The following is a 16,582-nucleotide window of genomic DNA, read 5'->3' as shown; positions in this document are numbered from 1 at the left end:
GAATAAAACTGCAGCCTTATTTAGCACAGAGTTTGGTCCAGGGATTTGTTGATTTCCATGGTGGCAGCAATTGTTTGATTTATGTGGTTATTTTTCTCTATTCATTTGACTAACAGATTATCAAAATCTGCCCTTCCTCATGCAGTTGCTGCTAGAACTCAAAAATCACCCTTTCATTGCCTTTTTACTGTATGCTCCTAAGGCCACATTTATGAGTCTCATTCCTCAGGACAGCAATCTGTAAAATTGTTGCAAATACTTAGCTGTGAGAGGTTTAATTAATGACAGAAGCCTTCAATAAATAACAGTTGCAATTTGGACTGTGATGATTTAATGATTCTTGCATTCTGTGTAGTGCATGTTTTGTTAAATTTCTGTGTCACGTGACTGGCACTGACATGAATCACATCTTACCAATATCCCTGTGTGCACAGAGGAAAAGGAAACCTCAAACCAAATATTCTGAAATATTTGAAATATTTGATAGGCAATGCATGCAAGTATCTCTCCTTAGAGATCTAAAGGATGATAGCATTTCAATGCTAGGTAGGAAGAAAAAGAAAACAAAAAGTTAACAAATGCCTTGGATAATTTCAAAAGTTAATGAAACAGCTTCCCCAAGTAAAGCCTTATATTAAATGTTTTGCAGAAGCATCTGTTAGTAATGCTACAGGATTTTGATAATGCTGCTGCGTTGTACTGTATTTGTTTAAACAGAGTCTTTCTGTTGATGAATAGTGATAGTCACCAAAAAAATAATGAAAGAAATTACAAAAGGATAACTCCAGCCCTTTTAAAACTGATATTTTGGACAGACTGAAATTCTGTTTGTGTACCCATGCAGAACCTGGCAGCATTTAAAGTCATGTGCATCATAAAAGTGATAAATGTGGTTGTTCTGAAATAGTATAAAGGAAGAAATAACCCAAAAGTTATAAACAGTGCTTCCTTTCTTAACTAAATTTAGTAGGCTTATGTCTATTTACATGTTAGCTTTGTGTATGTTTGTCAGCACAACTCTGCCAGCTGAATCATGAGCATACCACCTGGAGGTGATGTTGTTGGAATATATTTCAGTGAAAGCAGAAGGACAGGAATAATCTATCTAATCCATGTTTTCCTGCTCCAGGTTCTTAGTTAGTTCATGCTAGACTATGAGAAGGATAATGTGCAACCCCCATAAGACAAATACTTGAAATAAATGTTTATATCCTTGTTCAAGGAGTACAATTTTCTAAGTTGCAGTTATTTCTGAAAAACCTGAACATGAGTTTGCAAGCAATTTAATTAGAGACTTATCTCCATTTTCAGCTAGTAAATATAAGAAAAGCAGAATTTAAATGGATTTAAACATGCTTATTTTTGATGATCAAGTACTTTAGACATGAAGGGGCAAAAATTGGTGTGTATAAAACTGGTAAGTTGTTTCATACCTTAAGAGGGGCTATTTAATACTGTTCAGCTAAGTAAATGAGAGCATTAATTGAACAGAATTCCATGGCCAATCTGCGATATCCATTTAGATAAAAATGCTGTGTAAAAGTGCTGTGAATTAGTGGTGTGCAAGTTGGATATTTGAACCCTAATGTGTAACTCTCCTTTGCAGTAATCTTCGAGTTCAGTGTTGTACTGAATACTCCTCTGCTGTGGGCTCTGAGAAGGTAACTGAGCCCAGAAATTCCTAGCTGAAGTGATTGTGTTGAATTTAATGGTCTGAGGAAGTCTGCTTTTCCAAGACATAAGATTTAGACTACATATTTATGCAGCACTCCATAATTCTTCATGTGGCTTCACTTGACCTTGAAAAATAAATCACTTATTGATTCTTTTTCTTCAAATATCTGTGGGATTATTAAGTCAGTTGTGCTAATGTGGGGTTTTTTTTGTGTTTTGCTGCTGTGTAAGGCTTAGTGTCCCAGTATCACCATTTCTGAGTTATCAGACTGGGGTAATACTCCCAGGATGATGATATCTCTTCTTCTTGTCTGTTGGGTGTTTTATATTTTGGGACAAAATTTCATTTTTCTAGGTGGTCTTAGCAGTCCATGTAGCATTAATAACCCAAGGATATATGGGTTGAAAGAGATACTCTTCTCTATTAGATGAGCTCCTCTAAGACTTAGTAGCATCTTCTTGGACAGCAAATTAAAACTAACAAAAGTGCATATTAAAGGTTCAAGGCTATTTGTAGAGGTAATTTCTACATGAACTCCTGTACTTGATGTGTCAGCCTTTTGAAGGGTTATGACTGCACAGCTGCTTGTATTTCCTTTCCTTCCAATGACTTTCTCAGTTTTTTTTGTTTTTGTTGTTGGGCTGTTAAGATTGGCATCACTTGTTATGGTCATATTATTCACAGAGTGTGACCATATAAATTTTTTATTGCATTGCATTATTCAAAGCATGCATGGCCATGTGTGGGCCATTTGTGAATATGTGATTTGTGGTTTTTTTTTTTTTTCTTTTTAAGTTACGTGATCTGTTGCTGTGTGAGACCGGCTCTGGGTGGGCGCCAGTGGGAGGAGAGAGAGGCTTCTCCCCTTCAGCTCTGCGAGGCTCAGTTCGAGCGCGGGAACAGACGAGAGGGCAACACGGGACTTGGGTGCAAACACGTGTTTATTGTGGGAGCGTGTTCCCGAGACACCGGGACACTGACTGGGGGTCGGTTATACCCCGTGCTGGGGGCGGGGGGAACCTGAGCCACGGACAATGGGACAGGAGGCAGGGGACAGGGGCAGGGAAACCGCGGGGACAGTGATGGGAAAGGCGGTGAGGGCAGGGACAGACTGCGTGGCGAGGGGGAAGGATAAGGGGACAAAGGGACAAGGGACTGAGGTGGGAGGGGAAATGGGGGGGGAAGAAGAGAAAATTACAAATCCCACAGTGATCAGTAGCAAAGTTCCTCTATTTTTTAGTGACATGTTTACATATGTGTATATCTAAAAGTAGTAGCCATGGGAGCCATAATCAGTAAGGAAATGACAACTTGCTATTCAGTTTATTGAATAACTGAGTGATAGAGATAAACAATATACAGGCATTGCTTTAAAATATAAATCATAAAATCTAATAATAATTTAGCATTCTGTTGATGCAACAGATAGAACAGTAAGTAATTAATCAAAATACATCTATTGTCAAGAAACTCTCCTGATCCAAGAAATGCAATAGGGTTTTTTTTTTCACATGGAGTAAACAGATACTACCCAGTGTTTAATGCTGTATTTTAAAGCATCTTCCCAGGATGCTTTTGAAAAATAACTTAACTCAGGTATATTTTCAAAATCCTTGTTCTGAAATTCTGAGATGGTCTTGCATACCTGTAAACACTTACTTTTAATTTTGTAGCACATACACGAGTGGCAGTGGCAAGTTCTACAGTACAGCACCATCCAGTCAAATAAATGAGTCAGAACATACCATTTTAAAGACTGTTTTCTTGTCTCTGATATTTCTCAGCTCAGTGGACTAGGAGATTCACTTTTTGTGTATTTTCTCTTTCTGATTAGATAGACTGGGTTTCCAAAATTTGGAGTCATCTATTATTGGTAAGGTCATACAGTATTCAGCAAAAGAGAAGGTTTTTTATATTGCAGAACTTGAGGATGAAAAATTTAAGGCAATACTTGGGATTATAAGGATTTCAAAACTTAAAACAGTAATAATCCTCACTGGTTAGGATCTAGTAAATCTTTGCAATACTGTAAGGTTAGCTGGCATGTCTACAGCCGGACTCTGAGATTTTGAACCTTGCTAAATATTGTTGATTTTCAAAGACCTATTATGAAGTGATTGCATTTTTAAAAACTGTCTTTTTTCATTAGATTTTTCAGACTTGGCAGTAACTAAGTATTGAAGTATTGCAAACTGGTTGGAGACAGGCTTGTCTTAGCACTTCTTGATTCATACCTGGATAGCATGATCTGATAGAAATCAAAGCAAAAGGTGTGCTGTCTTTCATTGCAGATGCCATATTTACTATATGCATAGAAATTTGCCCTATGTTTTACAGAAGTCTTGTAATGTAAAAACTGAAAAACTGTTTCGGTTTGTCTAAGAGTCCTCTGTGAAAGCAATGGAATGTTCTCTGAAATTCCGTGTAGTTTTGGTGTTTGTTGTTTACAGTGATTTGACAGCACTGTAACCCTCAATAAAACCTGCATTTGTGCATACTTGGATGCATTCCCATGTTTTTCATGTTTTTCTCCTGATCAATGGAATAGTCAGTCCCCTTGGGGATGGTCACACCTGTTTGTCACTGTGGTTCCAGAGTAATGCCTCTAAATTTTTTGTGGCTATTTAGCACCTCAGTTCATAGTACATTTATGTGTGATAGCTGAACCGAGTTGTAGCTGTGTTCTCATGCTGTCCTCAAGAGACAGCTGGGCTTTTTGCTGGGCTTTACAAAGTGTTTTCAAGTGTGATGTGACTCAGCTGTACTGTATCTGATCGCTGGAGTTATGCTGGATATCATATGTTTTCTTCCCAAACTGAGACTCAACCAATAGGGACTCAATTTCTATGGAAATAGCTGTCATAAAGTCGATTCTGTAGCTCATTGTAGTCTGTAAATTAGGTAAAATAGATGGTGGAAAGCAGGTTTTTTTCTACTTGTTATCCCTTTGCTCTCTGCCTAACTGCTGCTGTTGATTAAGTTTAATCCCAAAGCACATCAGAATTAAAAGACTTTGCATTTTTATAAGTCTTCTGAAGAACTGCTTTTTCTCCTCAGTTCTATGGTGAACATAAGTTGTTATTCTCAGTGGGGTTAAAGGAAACAATCACATGTAAGTTGTAAATCTGACTGCAGTGTTTGTGGCCACTGGAGGCTGTTCTGGATGTATGCTGTGACAAAACGTTTAAACATCACTTTTATTTTCATAAGGTTTTAGAATAATCTGTACAGACTATAGCAGACAGAGGTAAAAAGTTAATTTATGGTGTTTTATATTTTAAACTAAGTAACAATAAAGATGAAAAAGCCACTAGAAAAAAAAAATCCAATATGCTATCTCCTAGACAAAATATAATTCATGGGGATGAAAGCTACAGCTCTACTGGACAGTAGAGTTGTCATGATTTGACACTGGCACAATGCCAGTGCCCCCATGAAAATGCAATCTCTCAATTGATCAAGCTGTGAAATGCAATTGAGAACAGAGCAAAGCAGGCCCAAGCTTAATAACAGGAAAAAAAAAAAAAACCAAAAAACTTTATTAAGCTACTACTATAAAAGAAAAAAAGAAAGGGAAAAAAAAAAAAAAACACACAAAGATCAAAATGAAAACCTTGCAAAGCATTCCTCCTCCCACCACCCAACTCCAACAAACCACAGTGAGACACAATCTGGACCCCAATCAGGTTTCCACCCTCCAAACAATCGATACTCAGTCCATCGAGGGAACAGGAGTCTCTCCTGTGCCACACACCCCACAAGAAACACAGCTGGAACATCCTGTGTTTCCATGTCACACATGGCACCGCCCGGAGAAAAAGTTTGCCATGGTGACCCTTCTCCTTTCCATGCACAGTGCTCTCACCACCAATGCATGGATGGACAGACTGCTTTTAGGATTTTTCCTTTCAAGGATCCCCTGCCAAGAGGGGGGAAAAAACAACAGTTCAGTTTTTTCATTTTTTGGGACCACAGTCCCCCCATTTTCCCATTTTCCCCTGGGGCTGAGGGTCCAAGAACAGAGATCTTCTTCTCTTCTCCTTCTTTTGAGGAAAGGGGGCACCACCACAAACCCCCTAACTTTTCTCTGTTTGCTCCACTTCTGTCTTTTCCCAGCTGAAGCAGGTCTCTTGGCTCACTGGCATCCTCCCAAAATACAGTCTCTCTTGGAGTAGAAAAATTGTTTCAGTTTGTGGCCAACAAGGAAAAAGTCCAGCCAAAAAGCCACTCCTCATCTCCTCCCATCTAGAATTTCTCCTTATAACATTCCAGGGTCCAAGCTGTCTCTCTTCCTGTCTTTCAAACTGAGGAGGGAAAAATTTCACAAAGCTTTCATTTCTCAGGAAGGGTTAAAAGTCCAAACTCCCTGGCTGGCTCTCTGCCTGGGCTCCGGCTCCCACAGGCAGCTGGGCACTTTGCAGCCCCCCTCGCTCTTCTCCTTCCCCACGGTGAAACTGCTGATAAAAACTGCTGCTGCTGCTGTCTTATTCTCTCTCTCTCTCTCTCAAGTCTGGGGGGGAACGGAGACATCCCAGATTTCCTCTACCCTTCCATCTGCAGGGGCCAGCCCGGTTCCAGTCCCTCCACCCTTGGCCCCCCTCATTCAGGCCATGGGGCTTCCCCTCCCCATCCAGCCACGGCCGGGCAGGGGAGAGGCTGCACTGCGCTGACCGGAACCAAAGAGAGCGAGTTCTCCTGGGAATTCTGCTTTTAACCCCTCTGTGTTCTCAGAGGCGTGTCCACCTTCAATTGGTCCATATCCAAATTGACCTCTTCCTTACGGAAAAATTATTTTTCCGTGTCAAACCATGACAAGAGTTTTGACTCCTTTAAAATAGCTGAAGGAGTAAGTTTTGCTCCTTGATTTAATGTGACCCTTTGAAGTAATTGTCAAGCATTTTATCTTTGGAATTTGCAGTTAAACAAAGCACCACAAGTGGTCACCATGCTGTCACTGGTAGGGAATGGAATAAGAAAACAGTCACAAAAAATAACTTTGACATGTTTGCAGTCAAAGCTGTGAAATTTTTTTTGATACTCTCCCATTCAGAGGAGGAACGTTTTGGAAAAGCAATGTCATGTTTCAAGATGTATCAGTATCAACCCTTACTGACTCCTAAATCTAAGTAACTGACTACTTTTTTCCTACTATCTGCCTTTCAGTGGGGAAGATTTAAGTCCTTTTCTTTGTCTTACATTTCTTACTTTTTTTCTCTTACATTTCACTTTTTTGTTTTATTTGTAATACTTTTACTTGCATCAATTATCAGCTGATGTCTGTTGTCTTCCTATTGCTGCATCTTTTGGTGACTTATTACAAGCATAGTAATAAAATAGTAAGTATTCAAATAAATAAATCAATAAATTCAAGCACTCTTATACCAGAGCTAGTTTGAGATATAAACTATAGGTGAACTTATTCCCTTGTGAAGAAATAGACAGGAACATGATCTTTGTTATAAACCACAGCTTTTCACTGTGGTTGTTGAAATACCATAGTCAGTAATCTCAATAATTGAAGTAACTGCAATGATTGAGAAAATATCCTTCCATGTTGTTTTTCTCTCTCTCCCTTCAAAACACACACAGTTACACATACAGGTGCTTCAGAGAGAGGGATGCAATGAATGTTCCTGGCAGTTTTGTTGTTAATACATCCAACAGCTCTTCCTGCCTTTCCAGTAATTAGATGAAGCCAGGGAATAAAAGTTTTTCATGCTCTTATCTGTTTCACCTACTAATTTACTTTTGTGCTGTTTGTTTTAATAAGAAGCAATAACAATACACAGAATAGTAATAAAAGATGCTCATTAATGCTCTCAATTTTAAAAAGTCACCTAGAAGTAGTTTGGTTGATCCTAAAAATATTTTAAATAAATTATTTGGTCCCTTCTTAGTCTTTAGAGAGACAAATGATTTTTGTTTACCTTGTTAAGAAAAATGATAAGGAAATATCTATTTACAGTCTTTTTATTACATAATGTCTTTGAGAAGGGGGAGTTGACTCCTCTCAGATACATGGAGAAAGGGCAGAAGGCAGGACTGGGTCACATATGGAAAAAGTCAATAATTATTCAGTTTCATTAGGAAGCCTCTGAAAGAAGGTAATTTTTGTCTTTTAAAATGGCAAGAAGGTCTCAAGGAAATTTCAGTACTTGAAAAAACTTTAATCATTACTTTAAAATGTTGCCTTATAATAGTAACCATCCCTAGGAGTAATGCTGTGAGGGTAGTAGAAGGCTGCTGTGTGAACAGATGTCCAGGTAACTCCTTTGCTCTGAAGCGGTGTTAAAGAGTGCTGCCTAACTTGTAAAGATCTTTCATTTTATATTTTGCTATACTTGAGAAGAAAGAAGAGGGGTTTTGTTTCAGACTTTCTTTTCCAGTACCTGGACATCTAGTAATTTTCAGCTTTTCCCATTTTATTAGTTAGCTCCCTAAAAGTAAATAAGAAGGATTACTATGTTAATATGGAGTCAGAACTTGGATATGCTAAAAATGAATCACACTGCATATGCATAGTTAAAGGAGCAGTTCTGGGAAAGGAAAGAATTTTGTTATTCCAACCTTTCTAGCTTTCCCAGTTTAGTTGTTGCCTTAATGAATATTTGGATTTATTCTGGTCTTTTTTTCTCTGCTTCTTCAAAAAATTTATTTTGAGTCCACACAGAAAGAACAGAAATATTAAATTTTGGTCAGATACACTGCTTAATTGCTACAATCACTATGTTACTTGAACACCAAGTTCTTGAACACATCTATGATTATAACTTGAAAATTCAAGGAGCTTCTGAGCAGTAAAAAGTAGTAAAATAAGACAGTAGATATATCACAATGCCTGTTATTTAAACATGTAAAAGTGAGCTGGGTAGTGGGCTAGTAATTCAAACCTCAAGAAGACAATTTGTGTCAGAACTAGGATTTCTTTTCTATGAACTCAGTTTTAACTTGGTTGTTACAGGAACAAATTTGGGCTCAAGTGTTTTGTATAAGTGAAGAGATCAGTCTTGATTCTATTTTCCCCCAGCCCTTATTTGAAGAGTTGTAATACTGGAGATAAGGATCACTCAGGTGTTTACTTCTTTCTGCTGTTTAGTCAATGTAGTGATGTGCATATCTTGCCTTGAATCAAATAATATGAGAACTTGAGAGTCAGTTAACTTGAAACTGAATTTAAACAAATTCTGTTTTACTGTAATACATACCTGTCAGTAGCATTCAATTATAATTTGTAGATCTTGAGGAGTTTGAGTTCAAGGTAAGGATTTTTTACAGACACAACTGAAAAATTAAACTGAATCAGTAAGCAGGAAAACATAAATCAATGCAATAAAGAACTTTGCATTCTACTTCCCCTCCTGTGTGCCTTTTTCTGCCTTACCCCACATATTTACAGTTGTTCTATCAAATGCCTTCTCCTGGAAACTAAAATAGTATGCTCAAGGGCTTGATGAGGATCAGCAAGCTTAGTGATCAGTTTCAAATGAAGTATCAGAATCTGGAGTTTTTGTGTCATCTTTGCTCAAGCCTGTCCAGAGATTCCATGCAGCACTTCAAAAAATTATTGGGATACAGAGGGACAAGGATGGGAAAAGCAGAAACCAGTGCAATACCCAAGAAATGCTTAGGATATACTGACATGTTCCTGTTGGGGGCAGAGTAGAAGTCATCTTAGGCTTGTGATATGCAAGTTTGCATATTCCTTAATGTTTTTTAAAAAGTAAATTATTTCTTTGCTGTGGGAGTAGTACTGGTATTTGCTGGAGTCCCTGCAGCTGCTCAGTGCTTCATCCCTGTCTGCCTCAGTGCCATCCTTCTTGTGGGCCCCACCATACCACAGAGTTGGACTATCTGAGTCCACACTCTATTTAAGAGAAAGATAAATTTATAAAAGCATATAATAGGAAGGAAATCAACCTCCCACTGTGAATAGCACCATAATATATCTATTTCTTACTAGCTCTCCGTGCATGAGTTTTGAATTTATCTGGATGTTTGGAAGCCTCACTGGGAAGCCCAGTGAGGAAAACCATGACTCACCTATGCAATGTTATTTTGTTTTGCAGGAAAAGGCTCAGTGCTTTCAGAAAGCTCTTGCTTCCCAAGCAGACAAATCCACTCAGACAGAACTCGTAGTCCATGATGTAAGTAGCTGTATCAATTTTTATCATGTTTGTGGGTGTTCAGACTTCTATCAGCTGGTTTGCCTCTGCTATTGTTGTGTCCATGCATGGATTTGGTGATTCTAAAGTACCTTCAGAAACATGAAAAGATAATTATAACTGCCTGCCAGCACACCAATGCCCTGTTAATTTTAGGCTTTATGAAGAGATGAGAATTTGCATAAATGAATGTGGATGGTATATATTAGTGCTTTGTAATTTTTTTTTTCAGTATTTATTTGCACACTTACTGACAGTTAATGAGATTATTATGTTTAGAATTGTCATATGCTGTCTAAACAAGATTTGAAATTTGAAAGATAATGGAATAAGTACAGTTTTTCCAAGTGATGTTAAAATTCTCTTTGCTAAAGAGCATCTGCCAGAATTTCTCCTAGAATGTGTATTGATAATATGTGTCCTCATGCAAGAATACAGTCAATGAAGATTCCTTAACTATAGAAATATTATTTCCCCATTTCTTCTAACTATAAATATTCTGTCTGTGTGTGATGTTACTTGAATACATGTAGGAGATTCTCACACATGAACCTCTTGAATAATCTTTGTGGAACATAGAATACAGCTCCATTCTGGGACTTTTGCTAAGTCTAACAATAATTTTCAAAAACTGTTCTGCGAAGTAGCGCTATGGTTGTGCATTGGTACAGATCAACATGCTGCTTCAAATTTATGGAAAGACCTCTGGAATTAAAGCAGGCTTTGAATCCTTCCTTTTACATTTGTGTCAGTGGAGCATTAAAGTTTTGTCTTCTGAGAATAGAAACATCAAAATTTCGCATTTTAATATGAGAATTTTTATCTGCACTAACTTCATTTTTGTGAGTTACGAAACATGAACCCTTATGTTTTGCTGTGTCTGTGAAGTCGTGTGTGGTGGAATTTACTAAAACTCTGAGGTGTGTATATGTTACTGCTGAAACCTCCAGAATATTTAAAAACATTTTTCTATATTGCCATGCTATATCAACTTCTTCTGTGACCAGTTATCCTTCACAATACTTTCATATGCATTAGATGTCAAATAAAATTCTTCCACTGAAAATTGAAACAGTAAATATGTAAAGTTTGGGAGATTTTTTTTTTTTAATTTTTTAAATTATTTTTTTTTTTGGTTATGTTGTCTGCTTGGGATTTTTTTAAAGCAGGTGTGATTTATGCATTTGGTTGTTTTCTCCCAAATGAAATATGTGGTACTCATGCTGCAGGGATTCATGCTGTTAGCAGATTATATCTTTTTTCCCTTTTTCCAGTCTGTGTTCCATTGGAGTTTGGTGGGGAGTTAAAAATAAGATTAGAATCTCCTTTCCTAAACAGGTACAGTTTTCTGGCTGAGATTTGAGTGTTCAGTGTCATAATAACAACAATAAGTTAAATAAATCCTTTTCTTTAGAATCATTCTCTTCAATTAGTGGAACATAATTCTCAGACTTCCCTGGTAAAATTCCTATCTTGTCACAGTTTCAGTAATGTATTATCTCATACAGGCTGTTGCAGTGTAAGAATAAAAGTGTTGCATGTTTTTCTATGAAACAGCACTTCACCTGTATTTATGTGGTAAAGAGTTCTTGTGAAAATTCTGTTGCAAGGGATTGATAAAGAAATTATAATGAATTTACAGAAATAGCACAAGCCTGATATGATCACAATGGGGGGAACTCAGTGAGGAGGAATGTGCAAATAGTGTTAACACTTTTTGTAATATTCTTTAAACTTCTTGTTCTTTTTTTATCAGATTATGCAGCTTTTTTTGTGAAAGATAGCTATTAATGATTAGTTTAGCTGTGTTTCTGATGAATCCAAGTGGCAATTACATTTACATTCTTTGCTTTTGAATGAGATTTTAAAGAGCAAGTTATAACTGTTGAAAGTAGTATCTGTACATCATTTTATTCAGGATGTCAGTAAGTGTGTACAACTACAAGAATAACATGCTAATATGAAATTTGATTAAATAGAAAAATATAAAACATATCAGAGAATACAAGATATATTTTTCACCCCATTAGTTGCACATTCTGAGACTAGTATACATTGAATACTTCAGATCTGCTTTTAAGAGGTAAGCAGAAAATTTAACTTCATTTTGTCATTACCAACTTGCTGCAATTTTAAAAACCAAGCACCACCAACAACAGAAAAGTCCTCACATTTTTGTTTTTCCTTAATTCAATAGTAGAAGTTAATAGTCGCTGTATAAAAGTGGCACTAGGAATTTGCATAGCATTATTTCATAAATGTAATACAAATATTGATATACACTACACAGTGTAATAATTCAGAAATGCTTAAAACAATGTTTGTACGAGTGGTTTGTTTTATATTCTCATATATTCTTTTGTTCCACTATGTAATCTTAAGTTACCTGTTTAGCAGTTGAAAAAACTGAGACAGGTTAGTCTCCAAAATAAAGAAATGCTTTGGTTTTTTGCTTCTTTCTTTTTTATATATATATATTTTTTTTTTACTTCTGGACATCCTTTAGAGGTTGAGACAGTTCTTTAGCCTTGGAGTTCATTTAGATGTGTCATTAAAAGTAAATGGAAGTTCTGACTTTGACTTAGATGAGGAATTAATCCATTTTGTCCGTAGGGTGTACAGTAATGAAAAAAAGCTGGAGGCGAGTCTATATTTAGGTAGGAGTGGGTGAAGAAGGAGGAAATGCAGTGTTTCACAGAGAAGAAATGTTCTTGTTTTTATGGACTCCTCTAAAAAGGCATAAACAGTATTGAATGAGTGTTTTGGGTAAGTGCATGAGCACTTAGCAGAATGGAGGTTGTTATAGCATATTTTATTTCAGCGGCTATAACATAATTACAGAATCTGACTGTCGAGGTGATCAGTAATTTTTGGATGATGTCATGTCCTGCAATAGTTTTGAATTGTTGGGTAATATTTCTGATACAGCTCTGATTTTTTCCCCATACAGGTCATAGAGTTTTTTCAGCAAAAAATTGCTTTAGACTAGTGTTTGAGTAAGCAAGTAGAAGATAAAGTCTGTAGCAGTAAAGATAATGTTTCTCATAAAGAACTGTTTGAACTGGAAAGCAAACTGCTAAATGTCTTTTCTGTATTAAAACGGTCTAATGCAAAACTTAATTATGGAATTAAAACATAAAGTTTAAAGTAATTTCTGACAGGGACAAAAGAAGGCCTGCCATGATGAGAAATGCTACAGTGTCCTTAAGTGATTAACATGACAGTTTTGCTACTTGAGGAAATTGAAAGTAAAATATCAACAGGACTATTATATGTATACTAGGGAAGACATTGGCAGGGATGCAGTGTTTCTATAAAGGCTAGTTGCCTTTTAGTGCAGCATGTTAAGGAGTCCTCATTGTATGAAAGAACTAAGTTTATTCTGTTTTCCAATATGCTTACTTAGAATCATTTAAAACATGTTGGGAGTCTTGCAGAAAGAGCCATGTGTGCAACAGATGGATGTCAAGGCTGATAAATAATAAATTATTAATGTGTCTTCAATAATCAATGCCAGTTTAGCCTCCTTCCCCTTCCTGTGCTTGCAAAGTTTTGTTTTGTTGAGAGATCAAGAAATAATGTCTTTCACGTTGGTCAAGTTGCTAAAATGGACTGGAGGAGGAATAGATGCAGTCAGCTAGCACTGGGACTGATTGCAAGTTCATGTTAAGGGACCAAATCTAATAATGGCTGCCAGCAAAATAAGCAGTCCAGATTATTGTGCAGGCATCATACAAGCACTCTGCAGCATGAGCCACTGATGATTAGTTTTCATTAAAATGTGTTTCAAAACAGAATCAACCAATCACAGGACAATTCTTATTTCTGTCACCAAGGGAAGTACAATTCAGCACCACTTTGTCAATCTTTATCAGCCTTTGGATTAAAAGAGTTTGTACTTAATTTTTTTCTCCACAAAGTAGAAAATCCTAAGAGCTGACATGAATTCTGCTATGCCTTTTCTGTGTTTGCTTTCTGCTGATGTTATAGTTTTCATATCTGAGAACTGCTATTCTGTTTGTTCTTTGTCTTTCATACTGAGATTGAAGCTGATATAAACAGGCTTTGGACTGGTCCTAAACTTATTCCCCATTTAATGAGCATTCTTTCCAGTGTAGTGGTCCTTACATTTTGCATGATGCTTTTGATGTCTCAGACAACAAACTTGTTTACTGCTGCTGTCAATCTGCTGCATTTTAGTTTGCACAGGTAGAGAAAATATTACCTTTCTGTAGTGATCACCAGCACTGTGTTTGCAACAGTGCTGTGGGATAGATAAAAACAGTCTTTTATCACCTGTGCCATCATGCAATATTAAAATCCATACTGCTAATTCACGGTATTTGTTTTGTAGCTTGCTGTATATTACCTTGGACAGCATGCCTCCCTTAACCTCTCAAAACCTGGGCACTGCCTTCTACAGAGCCTCTGTGTTTGATTGGGAAGAAGTGGAAGACAGGGAGGTGGGTGCTCTAACTGCACCTTCCTCTGTGCTTCTGTTCCTCCCCAGCAGCCAGCCAGCCAGCATGGTTATGGATACTGTAAAGGGACTGTTGCACTGTGACCTCTCCTTCAGGAAGGTGGGGAACACAATATTGAAGTAATTGAATTTCCTGAACTATCCAGCCTAATCTAAATATTTTCCTGCACTAAGTATTTGTGTAGTTTGTTACAGCCTGAAATTAGTTGTATTTTGCCACCTTAACTGGAAAATATCTCCTACTTCTGCCTCTGCTCCTTCCTTTGGAGACTGATGTACATCTGCTGTTGGATTTTATTCCTAGGTTATTTTTCTCTATCTATTTAGTCTCCGTTTTTCTCCATTTATTTAGTCTCTTATTTTTTAGTCTCATGTGTACAGGGAAATAATAAAAACTTGTGCATAATATATCTTTCATTACTTTTTTTAGAAAAAAACTTTAGAAATCAAACCAGCCATTAACCATTTCAGTATTTGCTTTGATTGTACGTCTGTGTACCTATTCATATCTGGATATCCACATTGTTCTTGATATGCTGCATTCTTTCTAACCACTTCCTTTACCATTCATTTTCTCTCCTCCTCATGTCCAATTTCCATTTTTTACTATACAACTTCAAAATATCATTTCAAAATATGTGTTTTTTGGGGTGTGTTATGTGTGCAAATGATCAAAATTTGATAATGTCAAACTAGGAAGATACTTCTTTTGGTTTTAATGATTGCCTTCCACCAACCCTCATGAAGCACATTACTTCACCATCAAACCTGTGCATACTTGGTGTGTGAATTACATTGAACCACTAAGTTGTGAACAAGAATGAATTGTTGCACCTGCTCGTGAAGGGAAAAATGGTTCAACTTACTGCTGCCAATTCACTGGAGGAAAAATGCTTGTGCTGAGGGTTTGGTGTTTGTGGTGCTATATGAAAAGTGATAACAGGTTTTCGCAGAAACAAAGCAGTGAATGGGTTTTGGAACAGAAATTGAGGTGTGTGTATGAAAAATACACTTTCATTCTGTGGCTGATTATCAGCAGGGTACCCTGCATTTAATTTTGCCATCTTCAGGAGTGAGGAACAATGAAATTTGCGTTCTGCAATGATACTTAATTGAGATGAATGATCTTTAGTTTTGATTTGTGGATGCAAGTGGACTTCTGGATACTTGTATAGATAAGCTCCGTGCTGTTTAAATATTTGTAGTAATATGATGATGATATTATAACAGTTTCCTCGCAGACCTGAAATTAATATAATACTAGTAGTTTCTGTATCTTTAGAAACCACTGTTTTCCAGTAATATAATTTTAAATAACAGTGCAGTGGTTTTCTTGCCTTTTAAAATCTTTCTATGTATTCAATATTTTACTCTCATAACCTTCTGTCTTGTTATCTGCAGCTATTCTGCTGCTATCTTGCTTTGAAAGTACAATAAAATATGAGGTACTTTGAAGTATTGACCATACTTAGTAATTTTGTTTAGATGTCTTGGGGTGGGGGAGAGGAATAGGGGAAGAAGCAAAGGAAGCTGTTTAGATATTCCAAAATTTTTATCCTGGAAGTTTTGTTGGGTTTAGACAGAATTCTTCCCTCTTTTTCTCCTTTAGCTCCATCACTGTCTCCTCCTTAGACTTCTCCAGAAGTTTGCTTTTTTACTTAAATTTATCCATCTAGACTTTTTGTCTAATTTCTTACTTAAATTTTTGTGCTGCACTTACGAGTATGACTTAGCAAAATTCATTTGCAGTAGTGTATTTTCAGTATGTTCTAGTTGCATTTCTTTTGTAAAGAAAGCAGTTTGTGACTACTCTCAGTAGGAACTAAGTGAGCAGCTATCCCTAGAATTAATAGCGTGTTTTTACTACATCCACTATGACCTGTTACATTAAATATAGAAAGCAGTAGGACACTGACAAACAGGATATTTGAATAGGTTTATTTGATTGAAAAAAAAAAGCTATCCACCAGATTATACCTTGCTGGCTCTGTTGTTGAATACTAGCAGTGTCGTACTTGTAAGGGCAGAAAATAGCAGCACTAAATACATTGTTCAAATATTGTTCAAAAGAATGAACTGGGAATTTAGTAAAATACACTCAATAATCAAAAATTCTAAAAAATAGCAGCACTTTATGATAGGTGTTGAATATATTTTCTGAAAAAGGAGAAAAATTTTATTTCATCTTGAAGAAAAGATCAACAAACAAAATTGAGAAATAAGGCATGGATAACCACTGCATTATAAGCAATATGTATGGGTTTT

General features: G+C 36.6%; 1 protein-coding gene across 2 annotated transcripts in view; it reads left to right on the top strand.

Moving 5' to 3' along the window:
- The window catches only part of CCSER1 (coiled-coil serine rich protein 1), a 628,033-nt gene that overhangs the window by 367,328 nt on the left and 244,123 nt on the right, over positions 1-16,582 (top strand). For both annotated transcript variants that reach the window (XM_021550301.2, XM_021550303.3), the window contains exon 9: positions 9,742-9,819. In XM_021550301.2, the coding sequence (XP_021405976.2) occupies positions 9,742-9,819 (78 nt within the window). The remainder of the gene's footprint in view (positions 1-9,741; positions 9,820-16,582) is intronic.

Source organism: Lonchura striata, chromosome 4 (genome assembly GCF_046129695.1).
Source record: "Lonchura striata isolate bLonStr1 chromosome 4, bLonStr1.mat, whole genome shotgun sequence".
NCBI classification, from domain to species: Eukaryota; Metazoa; Chordata; class Aves; order Passeriformes; family Estrildidae; genus Lonchura; species Lonchura striata.
Note: the sequence above shows the minus strand (reverse complement) of the source record. Positions and strands in the feature narration are given on the sequence as shown.